We start from the raw sequence: 14,167 nt of genomic DNA on the forward strand, positions 1-14,167 counted from the left end.
TTATGTTATGCAACTATGATATGATCATGCATGTGTTATTCGGAGTTTTCACAAAGCTCTTAGGCGTTTCTTATCGAATAAAAGGCATGCACTAACTATGTTATGCAACTAAACAATTCGTATCAAGCCAAGGGTATAAGTTTTATGCTATGATATGATCATGCATGTGCTATTAGGAGTTTTCACAAAGCTCTTAGGTGTTTTTTTTACGAAGACTTTTCAAGCTTCCCAAGAAAGTTTTATTTGGTAGATGAGCTCCAAAAGCAAACAATGTAGCAACTTCTATAAAGTTGACAAAATGCTGGAATGTATTCAATTGACTACAAATATTTTTTTGTGAGCTCAACATGCCTTTTGTAAAGTGGTTGAGGTTTATTATGATGTCAAGGTCCATCTTGTGAGTTTTCCCTTTGTCATATTTGTGAGATTTCTCCTCCTAAAGTAAGAGATTCTTACAAGACATGTGATTCATGTCACATGCACTTGTAATTCATGTCGTAAGTACATGTGATTCATGTCACATGCACTTATGATTCATATCACATGCTTGAAGGTTTCACTATTCTTTAAATTATGATGTTTTCCATGTGTTTGTGATCACTTTGTTGACCGAGCTAAAATCTCATCTGTTAAAGTTGGGGGAGGATATACTTAGGCAACATGGATAATGAAGGAGAGGAAAATAGAAGGGCATGGGAGAATACAAATAAGACAAAAAGTGTGACAAATTATTTATAGCCTTTCCATTTTTTAAAATTAAGGTTTCGTAAATTAAACTTTGAGCACCTACCTTGGATTGTGCCAATATTCCTATCCTCACCAATGAGAAGGCAATTGCTAATATAAAGATTGATTATGCCTATCCACCACAATGATGTCTAAAAGTGTGGAATCACTAACTCTCCATGTGTTTGTGAGTGTAGACATGGCTTAGAAGCATTAAATACTTTTTAATATAGAGACATGGCTTGAGTGTGGACATGTTCAAGTTGGAGGAGTTGAGACTTTACACAGAGGGACTTTACCAAAAGTGGCTTTACACAGAGGGAATTTACTAAAAGGCTTCACAAGAAATCGCCCAAGGAGCAAGGCTTCACAAGAAATCACCTATGTCAAAGGAGCCATATATCCCTTATAAATGTGAGCTCATAATTGTGAAAACAACCCATCAGTAGAGCTTGCGCTCCGAAAAGGTGAGGTCATGCGTTCAAAACTTAACCCCTCCCTTCAATGTGTGGGTTGAAAAAGGAGGAGTGGGTGGAATCATCACAAAAGAAAAAATAAATTATGAAGCACCCGCATCCTAAGGACATCCTTAGGCCTATAGGATTATCAAATAGTGAAGGCTTCACAAATGTGAAAGAAAAATATGAAGGGACAATGTCATACCACTGTGGTTCATGAGTATGGGGAGAAAGAATGCAGACTATTTTGGGAACGGCTAGGCCATGTGGTAGCTCTTAGTGCTCTCCGCGAGGGTGGGGGTCACTAATAACTAGTGATAAATTGAAAAGGACTCCCCACTCAAGCATGAGGGGGAGCGTGAGGGTGGGGGTCACTAACTAGTGCTAAATTGAAAAGGACTGACTCGTGCTTCGCAAGTAATTTCCAGCTTGATATTTTTCAAATTCCTAGAGTAATGGGAGCCTACCTTTCTTGGAACTTCCAAATTGCTACCCAAACCTCTAAATTCTTGCCAAGTGGAAGGTTCTTGAAACTCTTCCTTGAGAGGAAGAGATTAGTATGATATATAGAGAGATTCATATAAATTAAAGGGCCATGCCAAACATGAGTAGTAGACATTCCCTGCTGCACACGACCACTCAAGTATGTAGTAGGTAGTGACACAATCATCAAAACAAGAAGAAGGCAGCAAGCCTTCTCCTCTAGAGCTGTACAGGCCGTGCACGCTGTACACTACTACACACGCGCACACTGTACACCACACATACACAAACTCTCTCTCTCTCTCTCAACATGAGTAGTAGACGTTATCTTCTGCACAGTACACTACTCAAGAAGCCTTCTGCTATAGACTAGACCCTCTCTCTCCACCTCCCTCTCTCTCTCTCTCTCTCAACATTAGTAGTAAACATTTCCTGCGGGACACCACTGCTCAAAAAGTAGAGAGACAATCAACAACAAGAGCTCTAGACTAGACGACACGTTCGCTCTCTCTCTCTCTCTCTCTCTCTCTCGCCCAGCTCCTTCCTTTGTATCCCATCGTGAACCCAACCATTTCGTGCGTTTCTACCGTTTTGGGGTTAATTTCCTCGCAATTTTAAGGCAAGGAAAACACAGAAGTCAAGCGGAGAAAATAGAGAGACAGACTTGCCAAAATTGTCCTTCCAATCAAAATTAATACCAGGCCAATTCATGTATATGATATAACATTTGATGTGATACATCCATAGAGGCATGCAAAGCCTCTCTGTTGTGATGGGCTCTGCTGTGGAGAAGAGGTACGCAGGCCCCCCTTCTCTCATTTCCAATTTGAAGGATGCATTGAGGAGCAGGAATGAAGAAATTGGGGATGAGAAAACAGAGAAAAGCGGTGCTGCGGATCATGGTCATGAGCTGGAGAAATGTGGTGATTTTGATGGGAAAAAGGATCGCCCTGTTGTGCTTGTTACCAATGAAGATGGCATCCAAGCGGCTGGCTTGAGAGCGCTGGTGGCAGCTTTGGTTAGTGGAGGCTTCTGCAATGTTTACGTTTGCGCACCCCATTGGTAAGGCTAAACCTCGTCTAACCTAAGAATTAGTTTGATCTTCATTTCGGTAGGCAGGCAAAACACACACACACCCACACGCACTTCCCAAATCTCTGTAAACCTCTAGTCTTGCACCTCTTGAATGGTTTATATCTTTCTGATGCAACTCGGTTAGAGCAACGCCCTCCAATGATGAAAACCCCAATACTTAGCACCTCAGGAGCCACTTTCTCCCTAACATGGCGAGCGTCCAGTCTGTCACACACATGTGCTCAATGCCATGACTGTGACTTCCTACCAGTCCAGGTGCCGGTGAGTCTTTGGTATGCCATGCCAAGTCATGTCTTAGCCGTCTCAAAAGCATGCCACTGGAAGTCTTGCTCTGATACCAGTTGTTGGAAACCCTGAGTAAACCCTTGTTCTTGGGTTTGCCCATGAGCACACTCAGCCGTGGGAGGTTCTCTTATTTGGTCTTTTCATCCACACCCCTAAATCTTAAGGTGTAGTGCGGTCTAGCCATTTCTAGAAAGTTCAATAGCTTCTTTAGACTTGGTCAGAGGATCATTCCCAACACTTGTGTGGAATCTAGGTCATTTAACAAGTTGATTGTGAAGAAGAAGTTCTAGATGCTCTTATTTGATACATTTTTGAGAGACTACACATCCAAATTGCAGAGAAAAGCATCCAGACACAATGCATTAGGAGTCTCAGTTGGATTGATTAAAACACAAGCATCATTCAACAAGATGATGCGAGTTTTTTGAAACCACTGATCACATGATCATAGCTGTTGATGATAAGTTGTATACCAACAAATAGACATGTTTAAGGTACATCATGAATCTTGACGGGATTGCGTTGATAGAATGAAGACTGATACTATGAGAACTGAGAATTCCGTACGCCATGGTTTCCTGTTCTCACAGGGTATTGGGGTTTTTACAAGGGCCACCTGTACTATGGAGTTGTGGTTGGCATTGATCCAGGAGAAAAACATGATGCAGTGCATGGGGAAAACAGGCGAATGTGAGAAATTCTAGAGCAACTTGAATGCAGATAATTTTGGCCTTGGGTATTGGAGTATGTTAGTCCATGTTAGGTATGCAAGAAGGTGGAAGTGTAGCATTTCAAGACTGGGTGTTGTTGATGCTGCTGGGATTCTAAAGACGCCTTTTGAGCAGATTATTATGGATTTTGTCCAAATCTGCCTCTTAGTGGAGGAAAGAAGAACATGAGTGCATGATGCCATCGATAGTCTAAGCAATTTTACTATGATGATTGCTCAGAATAACAATATGGCATTGGAGGATACTCTTTACCAAATGTTGGTTTCCTATAGCAGGCATTCTGAAGAACGTTGTATCAGATAGAGACAATGAGTCACTAGCTTTGGAAAAGCACCATTGAGTAGCTTTATAATGAAGTTGGAGTTTCCTAGAGCTTTCATCCATAGTCAGATGGTTAGGGATCTATAATCAGCCAGATTTGATGTGCTGAAATGCTGCATGCATGATCAACAGTCAAGTAGTAGGAGCCATTAGTATAGGCTACTTTGAACGACACTGTTTTCTTATCAGCCTATGGAATGACTCCATATGCAGCAGCATTTGATGGTCTGTTTGTCCTTGGTGATTTTGGAGTTGGTGAAATAGCAAGAAACAAACCAGTAACAAACACAAAGGAGATCTACATGAAGGATGTGAACTATAGGTTGTTGATTTAGTGTACCTTAGGATTGGTGGAAGATTTTGGAGTGAGATCTCAAGGTTTTTAATTATGCATCTAAAAGGCAGCTGAGCCCCTATAACATGCGGAAGAACTGCCTGTCTTAAGAACTATGCAAAAACGCAAAGATGAACAGAGAGGAGAGAGATATGTTGCTGAAACAATGTTTTATGTATATATGTATCAAGATGTACATAGAGTCTCTCCAATCATGGCCTCCAAAAGGAAAACACCTAAGCTTCTAAGACCTGTCGGATCGGATGACTAATGACTGAAGTGACCTTTGCTATTTATAGGCTCATGAAACCGCACCTACATCTAGCCAACTGCTGTCGGCCAGGTCCTTGGACAACAAAACACCAAAAAGAATCCCATAAAATAGCTGGTCAATGCCTAAAGAGGCTCCTAATCCTAGCTAAAATAGAGGGTTAAGTATGTCCACGTGTGTGCATGTGACATCCCTCCAGTGCTAAGCTTGATGACGGGAATCCAACTGATCTTGGATGACTGAAATCATCCCTTTACTGCATGTGGACTCCAATCCTTGGCATCCTGCTTCCAAAACTTGAGGCACTCTTGAAAACTGCCCCTACAACTCTCAGACTGCTGTTGGCCAGGTCCTTGGACAACAAAACACCAAAAAAATCCCATAAAATAGCTGGTCAATGCCTAAAGAGGCTCCTAATCCTAGCTAAAATAGATGTCCACATCTGTGCATGTGACAGCCCAATGTGAGGACTTGTCTGTAGATGTGGCTGTAGATGTGGCTTCACTATAGCTAGGAGTGGGTTTGGCTGGGATCAAGTTTTATAAGGTCCCAAGGCATCAAGTTCTTTTGTGGATTGGTTTGAAACATGCAAGGGACGAAGGATTCAAATGTCTTTTATAAGGTCCCAAGGCATCAAGTTCTTTTGTGGATTGGTTTGACGCATGCAAGGGACGAAGGATTCAAATGTCTTGTTGAGGCTGCCAGCTACAGTTTGAGTGGGAAAGTGTGATACTGTGACACACATCCGGCCCATGGGCACCGCCAGGGACATTTTTGAGCGTGTACCTGAGGGTTTGGAGGGTAGCCTTCACCACTTGTGGGCTGACAGAATAGCCACTAGAATGTGCGTTGGGCAGCAATATTGGGCAGCCAGACATGGGCGTTTAGAAGCTGGTCACCTCCAGCAGGTAGGCAGGCATGAAACACAGTGGCTGGAGCAATTTCGTCCAGCCCTAATGCTCGACCTGGTCTGACCAGTGGCTCTGTAATAAAGCAAAAGCAAGCACCCCCCCCCAAAAAGAAAAAAACCCATGCCAGCTCCCCTCTTCAATTTTTTTTTGGTATTGAGCATTACAAAGAAGGAAAATTGATCATGTAATTAAGGAAAGCCCCACGTGCAGATATGAAGAGGCTAATACGGATGCCCAAGCTTCCACTAGAAGCCCTAGTGTATACATGGAACCAACAGTACCTTCTAGGTACAACCATAGACCTGCTGCTCATGCGCACCTCTGTGATACGAGTGTCCAGATCCTAACTGCATGTCTGCGAGGGCTAAATGTACCCATAAAGCCTCATGTGCCGGCTCAAAGTGAGGTCCAGGTGCTGTCGCATGTTGTCTTGTTATATTGGCGGCCTGCTTCTGTCTAATGGTCATGGACGTCGAGCTCTGGGTCTAGGATGTCTCTGTCTAGTCGTCAGAGAACCCCATTTATCATAGCCAGCATTATAGATCACGCAACTTGGCACAGATTACCCAGCATTTGAACTCCTTTAGAGCAGGATCTAGGTTCACAGAAATTGAAGCAGTTGTGTCTGTAAATGCGCAACAATATGCATACAGTGGGTTAAGTGTGTCCTGTGTTTTTAGTGAGTTTGCAAGTTTTATCTTCTCTCTCTCGAATAGCCTTACAAGGGGGCTGCTCAAGAAAGGGCGTAAAAGAGGTTGAGGCTGAAAAGGAAAGAAATAAACAGAGGAAGCTGCAGAGCCAACTTGGCATGTGTTTGGCAGCAGAGGGGAGGCTGGTCAGAGAAGCTGGTGAGGGGTATGCATGTATTCTGGCTGAAAGGACAAGAACTTGTGGTCCAAGGAGCTCAAACGTGCAGGTGCTTTCAAATATCAATTGGGAGGTAACATCTTGCTTCATCAACTTCACCGTGAGTCGTTTAAGCAAGACTGCAGTGACATTTTCAACATTCTAGATATGATGAATGCCTCAAAATTAGAGATATGGCTTAATTTATTATGGTTTGTTAGCTCTTTATCATACAGTGTTTGTTAAAACAGACTCCTCCAGGTGTAAGTTACTCCCTCATACTGCTGGCTGCCCTTAGGTGTGAGGGTTTTCTTTGACAGTACACGTCCTCTCTTTTATTGCATATTGAGGTTTATAATGTGGCTATGTTTTGAAGCAATTTGGGACTTGCCATCTCTTGACTTCAGTATTCATTGTGTTTTTCCCAGTGAATATTCTGGAATTGGTCACTCTATAACAACACGGAAGACCCTAGAAGTGAGTCATGTTGATATTGAGGGAGTCACTGCTTATGAAGTCTCAGGCAAGAAAGCTTTGAGTCTCACTTCAGTTTGGTGCCTTTTTGCAATATTTTTATTGATGTCCGTTTCCTTGCCAAGGTTGTATAGCAAGCATGTGAAGTCTATCTTATTATGCACATGTTTCACAGGAACACCTGCTGATTGTGTATCACTTAGCTTATCAGGGGTTTTGTTTCCCCAGAAACCAAATCTGGTATGTTTTTTGTGCTTCTTTTAGTATAGGAAACAATATAGGCCTGCCTTCTTATTTCTGTTGTCTCAAATGCAGTGGTATAGAAGTATAGGAAACACTACAGGCCTGCCTTCTTTTTTCTGTTATCTGAAATGTGGTGGTATAGAAGTTGTTCCATGCCATAGTATTGAGTGGTGGTGGCATTTTTTATGCATTGTTGATGTGTGTGCTTTGAGGGAATGTGTACTTGGATGGGTTTGTTTGTTTGTGTGGAGCAGTTTGTACAATGTGTGGTTGTATGCACTCGCGTTCGTGCTCTCGCATCTGCGCGCGCGCGCGTGTGTGTGTGTATGTGTGTGTGTGTGTGAGAGAGAGAGAGAGAGAGAACAATGACCTAAGGCGCTCATAATGTTTGCATGTAGTGATAACTTAAGCATGTGTGTGTGTGTGTGTGTGTGTGTGTGTGTGAGAGAGAGAGAGAGAGAGAGAGAGAGAGAGAGAGAACAATGACCTAAGGTGCTCATAATGTTTTGCATGCTAGTGATAACTTAAGCTTGGGCTGCAGGTCCTATGTGGAATAAACAAAGGTTCTAATTGTGGATATCATATGTACGGTGACATATTTGTATTGAGCTTTTTTAGCTCTTTCATAACAGCTATATTGGACCTTGATTAGTAGCCAGCTTCAAAATTTGATTTGATGTGTGTTTTTGGTCTTCAGATTTTCATCAGGAACTGTAGCCGGAGCTCGGGAAGCATTCATTTGTGGCGTGCCTTCATTTGCACTTTCACTTGATTGGTATAGCACATTACAGCACAAAATTTGTGCAGTGTATTTGTCCAGAATATACTTGTCCAGAATATACTTGACGTGTGCCTTTTGTTTATGGTTTCTTGTCATCAACATACATGAATCTTTATTAGCTGTTTTTTTGCTCTTTTTCTGGCTAGTGTGAGCTGTTTTTTGCTCATTTTCTCCAAAGATTATGGCTAGTGTGACTCCCTTTTATTAAGGGCTTGCTTGAGCTGCAGCCAAGGATTACCTGCAACTTCGACAGGCCGGGCTGATACCACTTGAGCTAGAGCTGGCTGGCACTGTGTTCTGTGTTCATTAAGATACATGAAGCTTTGGGTTGGCTTTTCAGGAAGAAGGGCAAAAGCCATGAGAAGGATTTCAATGCAGCTGCTGCATTCTGCTTGCCGTTAGTTCGTGCTGCGGTTTGTGATACTCAGAAAGCAGCCTTTCATCAGGGATTTTTCCTCAATGTCAATATACCCACACATCCCTCAAAAAACAAGGTTCTTTTTCTCAGAATGCTCTCTCGGTCTCAGTGTCAGTTATCTTGCTTTTAAGTCCTGTGATGTTCTAGCATTCTATTTCTCATTTTTCTGAAAACTGAAGTGGTGGGAATGCATTTTGCAGGGTTTTAGGATTACAAGACAGGGAACCTCACGGCTTGCAATGAACTGGCGGGCTGTCCCTTCCCAAAAGGGTGTGTTTGGGATGGGCTTGTGCAAAGAAAATGCTATTGGCATTCGTGTTGCACAACTTGGACTAGCTGCCTCTGCTGTGGTAGGTTTATTATATGAGATCTCAAGAACGTTGGAAGTCATTGAAAATGACCAACTTTTTTTTGGACAAACCAAAGTGGTGAGGTTCATGGGAAGCTGATTGTTGGTGTGTGTCCACAGGGGGCAGCTCGCCAGGCAAACTCTTTCATAAAGAATATAGAGGTTGAGTCAGTGGCTGGTCCTGCTAATGGTTCTCACCCTTCTGATGTGAAGAAGAAATACCATTATCAGATTGAGGTGCGTTTTAAAACCGAAGTCTTGAAGCATATCATGTAAACAAATTATAAGTTGTCTTATCCATTGTTGTGTGCATGCTTTGGCCTTAGGATTTAGAGTGTGAGGTTCTGTCTGATGTGATTTTGATTGCAATCAACATCGACCAGACCTTTCCCCTTAGAATCCAAGCTATCAGACCAGAACAACCTGTCCCATTACTTTCAGCTGCAATTATTGTGTTTGCTGTCACTCTCACCCCTCGTGCTCCCCCATCAGGGAATAATCCCTGGTCATCCATTAAAATGGCGAGCTGCACATTTTTCCTGTGCAGAATGGACTCCCAGGGACCATTCCCTCTCTCTTCAAAGTAATGAAGGAAGAAGACAGCTATCTAAGAATGAATTCATGGGGCTTGGATTGGGAGAGCCATCCTTTATTTAGGCATATACTTGTCAGAATGTGTTAGCAGAATAAAAATGGTCATGCCATCATTCCATGTCACAGGGTTTTATGTTCCACAGACAGGCACACTGAATCGGAACGGGAATGATGTTTCTTGATGCAGTTTCTAAGAGGCATGGAACAATTACTTCTTTTTGTTATTATTCAGAAAGTCATGACCGTCTATTAGAATGCCATGTCAGAACCTTTCTTATTCCCAACGGAACAAATGCTTTATAGCTTGGGTACTATGGGTTGTACATGTTTGATGAGACTGATTTTCAGCAAAGTTGGTTTTGGGGTGTGATCAAGACCACTTTTTCATGGGCATTGGTAAAGGCTGAAGTTGTGCAACTTTCTTAGTTGGTGAAGGCTAAAGTTGTGCTTTGGTCCATCAAGTATTGAATCTTACAAATCAACAAACCCTTTCTCAATCCTTATCAGGATACTCCACTTGTCAAATAACAGAGGACCAACTTTGCAAAGAACATAGATTGGACTGCGCCTCACTAGCCATGCCATCACCAAGCATTTTGATCACTTCACTTACCTTGTGTGATTACAAATCCATCCATGGTGGGGACTATGGAGCCTGCAAGAATGCTCCCGAACAGAATCCTTCCTTGGTCAGAACTTGCATAGATGCAACTGGTAAGGATAGTAACCATTTCATTTCTGCTCTCAGAGTATTTGCATCTGCATTTGAAAGTAAATTGATTGCTGGACACAACCCATGGTTTAACATGAAAATTATGTGCGCCAATTCAACCTTCATTGTCCTTATGCAACTGTCCTCTAAATAAAGCCTCGGCATATGAAATCCCCCTTACAAAGTTTTAGCTGCGAAGAATCTTCTGGTGACGGCAATCAATAGGAAATTTTTTTATTATTGTTTGCTGTGGGATGCTGCCCATTGGAGCTATTCTGATTAGCTAAGAGGAGGCCTAGAGTGCTTTGGAGAAGGCCTTGTCGCTTCTCTGTAAGCCAGACTGCCACTGTAAGGCAAGATCACTTTGGAAGAGTGAAGTGCATCATGGGATGTTGAATGACTGCAGCAATGTAATTTGGCACTATTGTCTAGCTTCTGCTACCAATTGAATCCTCACTGTCGTCAGTTAGGCGGGGCTGGCGGGCTGGCTACCATCCTCAAGTCTCTGCAAAATGTATTATCATTGCAACAAAAGTAATGACCTGACAATAAAGAATCGAACATGGTGTTTGTTGTATCCCTCACTTTCCAAGATTTGCATCAAAGTTTGCTGATTTAAGGCTGCAACAAATGCAATGCCAAGGTTGATTGCACATGCTCCCTGAACAGAGATTTCACAACTGGAAGCCAAAAGTAGTGAGCTTTCCTTACTTTTGATAGCTGTAGCCTGGCAACAGGAGGGAGGAAAGAATCACTGCAAACAGAGAATTTGTAGCTCGTCTGTGTTAACAAAGTCAAAGACTACTGCAAATGCAATGGCAAGGTTGGTAGACATGCTCCCTGAACAGACATTGCATAATGTATGGGCTGCTGGAAGGCAAAAGTAATGTCTGCCTTGCTTTGGATTGTTGTAGCCTGGCAAAGGGAGGGAATAAAGGCCAATGAGGTGATAGCTCAAGTGGTGAAGGTGTTTGCCTAGGACCAAGAGGTCCTGGGTTCAAAACCCCCCCTTGGTGCTTCCTCGGCGGCATCGGATAAATAAGCGCCTACAGGCGACTGTCTATGGGCAGTGCAATTTGGTAACTATGGGAGGATCTTGGGCCAAAGGCCAGTTGAAAAAAAAAAAGATTAGGGAAGGAATTACTCTTGCATGAAACTTTCTTATGCTGTGAGAACGAGTTGTAGTTGCTAAAAGGGTAAATTTGGTGGTCAGATGGTAGTGGCATTGCCAACCCAACCCATCCAAATCAACAAAATATTGCATAAGAATTTTTAGCATCGATATTTTTGCTTCATTTCAAGGGGTACCACTTTCAATGTACATATCATTGTAAGTGAGACAGTAAGCTAAAATGCAAGGTCTGCTGTAGCATCATAGACAGGTGGTCCTGTTGTTAGTCACAAGCCATCTCTCAGTGGACTGGCCATTCTTCAAAACAGCTCTATCTAATGAGGTTTTTGGTCTGATGGAGGGAAGGCCATAACAAGAGGGGGGTTGAATGGCTAAGCTAGGTGTTGCTAACACTCACATGTTCCTTTTTGAAAATGTGAGATAAGCACCTAAGTGCCCATTCAGGGTGTATACATGTACAGTAGTGGTAATTTTACAATGTAGTATACCTACAAGTACAACAAGGACTCTTAACAATGAAGCAAGCTGATGTGTACTACTTTTTAAGTTTGCACTTATATGATATAGAGAATGTCTGGAGTGTTCTTGGGAAAAAAAAAGGATGTCTAGAGTGTGCCTTCAGTACAGGAGGAGAAGCAGGTGACATGGTTGAGGGAGCAGGGAAGAGGGTTTAATGGGCAAGGCTGTTCTGTGTTCAGGAAAACACATCCAAAGGAGGTTTCCAACTGTTATGCTCTGGCTCATACCTTCTTGAACAATTTGGTCTGCCATCTGTGTCATGTGGCGAGTTCCTGACAGATTCCTGACAAATAATTGGTTTTGATGATGAGGTAGAAGATTCTAAGCCTGTCATTGGTGGAGCCATCTAGTATGAGATCCTTTTCAGGGTATTGCCAGGTTCTGCAGTAGAAGCAGTGTGATGAACTCTCTAGGTTTTACAACGGGCTGGAAATGTACATGTAGGTGCATGATGAAGATTAGCATGTCAATTTTGAGCAGATTCACGTGCTTTTATCATGGTTGTTCTTAATCAAGTCGAAGCAGTGTGATGAACTCTCTAGATTTTACAACGGGCTGGAAATGTACATGTAGGTGCATGATGAAGATTAGCATGTCAATTTTGAGCAGATTCACGTGCTTTTATCATGGTTGTTCTTAATCAAGTCGAAAACAAATGTCTTTTGACAAGAAAAAAGCTGTTTGTGGTGTTTCGAAGGTCATGGGAATCAAAGTCTCTTACAAGTACTTACCACTTCCTCTTTCCTATCTCTCCCACTTTTCAGCACTCCTTAATCAAAAACATCCCATGCTAATGCATACACATGTTTTATATACAGGTAGAAGCTTTATGAGTTTGGGGAAATTTTGAAATCAATGACATTGTGGTTACGTTTATGGAAACTTCAAGATCGTTTTCTGATGCTAGGTTGCCGAAGTACTGGTGGGGGAGACAGACAATACTTGTGATTTTGGAGCCCTGCAAGAAGGCTTTGTTAGTTTCCTTCGCTTTTTGGTGTGCTTGACTCATGCTGTATTTTATTTAATGCTTTGATCTTAGCAAAAGTTAGCACCACACTTTCTTAAGGATTATAGGCTTGATGGAGTGTTCGTTTTGATTTTCTGCAGGTAACTGTGACACCCTTGGGATCTTTCAATGACCCAGATCCGGAGTCGTTGAGACTGGCAGCTGATTGGATGGCTGCTGCTCTTGATCTTGCATCACCTTTGGTCTTGTAAAACTCTTGTTTCTATCCAACCTTGGTGAGCTGTCTTCATGCTTGTTTCTTAGCAACATAGCATCAATTGTAAATATGCTGGTTGACTAAACCTGCAAATTTTGAAGTACAATAAAGGGGATAGGATACCTTACTCTTCCTTGAATTATGCCTCTGCATAATTTTGAGCTCACAAGTGAACATATCTCAAAGTGTTGTTATAAAAGTTCTCATGGGATTCAAAAGGCATACATGCATGTGGGTGCACGACAAGCTAACATATATTTACAATGTTCTGATCTTTTCTGAGGCATGCAGGATGTGCTTGGTGTTTATTGGTGTGGGTACTCAAGTGGAGCTAAAACACTAGGAGAAATAGAGGAGTGTTAGGGGGTTTACATATTAGCTTCCCGCCCCTGCCTATGAAAGGGGGGGATTGTGGCCGCCTGTTGTACATGGACAGGGGAGCTCCCTGCAATCCTCGGTTATGTGTAAAGTTCCTTATACAAAGTGGGAGTTTCTAGATATGCAAATATGTGGCCTAGATGCAATCACTGGCTTCAAACATATCTGCTCCTGACTACAAACAAGAGTCTTTTGGTGCCTGCAGTTATGATGGGTGTTGAAAGCATTGCCCCTTTAGGCAGGAGAGTGATGCATAAACTCTCTCTAGTGATGATGATGCAGCTGGTCTCATTGTAAATGCTCATATAGTCTGGACCATCTCTATATTGAATGAAAAGAATTCGTTTGTGCAAGTAACCAGGTACTAGTGTAGAAGTTCTTAGCCGATGGATTATGGCGTAAGGCATTAGGATGACCTTGGAAGTGCCCCCAGGCTGTGATAGTAGTTGGTGAACCACATTATTTGCAAAAGCAAGGATGGAGACTATGTCTTGGTTTAACATCCACCTTTTAGCCAAATCAATGGCAGCATTTGGGGAAGAAAAGCTGAGGGATAAAGGGATACCACAGGCCATCAACCACACACTCTAAATCGTGGGATCCTTCGGCTCCACACAGTCATGGAGTCACTAGGGAGAGAGCATGATCCATTTTGCAAGCCAGAGCGAGCAAAGATCACGAAAGGCCATATCCAAGTCCAGGGATCAAATTGTTAACGAAATACCACATTGTCGTGATCACTCAAATCACTTGTTACTCGCATACTCGACCAATACTCTGCTGACATTTGCACGTCGAGAAGCTTGTAATGGAGGTACGTGAGACATCATGCTAATTCATTCTGATTCCCGAGGTGCTGCAGGGTCCCCCAATGATGGCGAAG

The 14,167-nt window shown here is 42.5% G+C and overlaps 1 protein-coding gene across 6 annotated transcripts; it reads left to right on the plus strand.

Moving 5' to 3' along the window:
* The first annotated feature begins 1,782 nt into the window (after positions 1-1,782).
* LOC147639101 (uncharacterized) lies at positions 1,783-13,633 on the plus strand. Of its 6 annotated transcripts, none has more exons than XR_015264215.1 (11): positions 1,783-2,729; positions 6,890-6,984; positions 7,111-7,175; positions 7,720-7,763; positions 7,876-7,953; positions 8,300-8,453; positions 8,578-8,727; positions 8,847-8,963; positions 12,257-12,406; positions 12,591-12,656; positions 12,791-13,082. XR_015264215.1 is itself a non-coding variant. In XM_086787395.1 (11 exons), exons 1-10 carry the CDS (start codon positions 2,419-2,421, stop codon positions 12,899-12,901), a joined length of 1,191 nt encoding a protein of 396 aa, XP_086643521.1. In that variant the 5' UTR covers positions 1,783-2,418; the 3' UTR covers positions 12,902-12,925; positions 13,198-13,633. The 6 variants fall into 6 exon arrangements, 4 of the variants coding, with proteins under 4 accessions (XP_086643521.1, XP_086643513.1, XP_086643534.1 ...); XR_015264216.1 differs by having other exon boundaries at positions 12,502-12,656; positions 12,791-12,873; XM_086787395.1 differs by lacking the exon at positions 12,257-12,406 and adding an exon at positions 13,198-13,633 and having other exon boundaries at positions 12,791-12,925.
* The last annotated feature ends 534 nt before the right edge of the window (positions 13,634-14,167 follow it).

Source organism: Cibotium barometz, chromosome 4 (genome assembly GCF_041138505.1).
Source record: "Cibotium barometz isolate CiBa-2024 chromosome 4, ASM4113850v1, whole genome shotgun sequence".
NCBI lineage: Eukaryota > Viridiplantae > Streptophyta > Polypodiopsida > Cyatheales > Cibotiaceae > Cibotium > Cibotium barometz.

What these genes read in the sequence shown, in the direction of transcription:
- LOC147639101 (XM_086787395.1), top strand. Translation starts at nt 2,419, where the DNA reads ATGCAAAGCCTCTCTGTTGTGATGGGCTCTGCTGTGGAGAAGAGGTAC. An exon ending in TTCCCCAGAAACCAAATCTG is followed by an intron (nt 7,176 to 7,719) that starts GTATGTTTTTTG and finishes CTTGGGCTGCAG; the next exon opens with GTCCTATGTGGAATAAACAA. An exon ending in GAGCCCTGCAAGAAGGCTTT is followed by an intron (nt 12,657 to 12,790) that starts GTTAGTTTCCTT and finishes GATTTTCTGCAG; the next exon opens with GTAACTGTGACACCCTTGGG.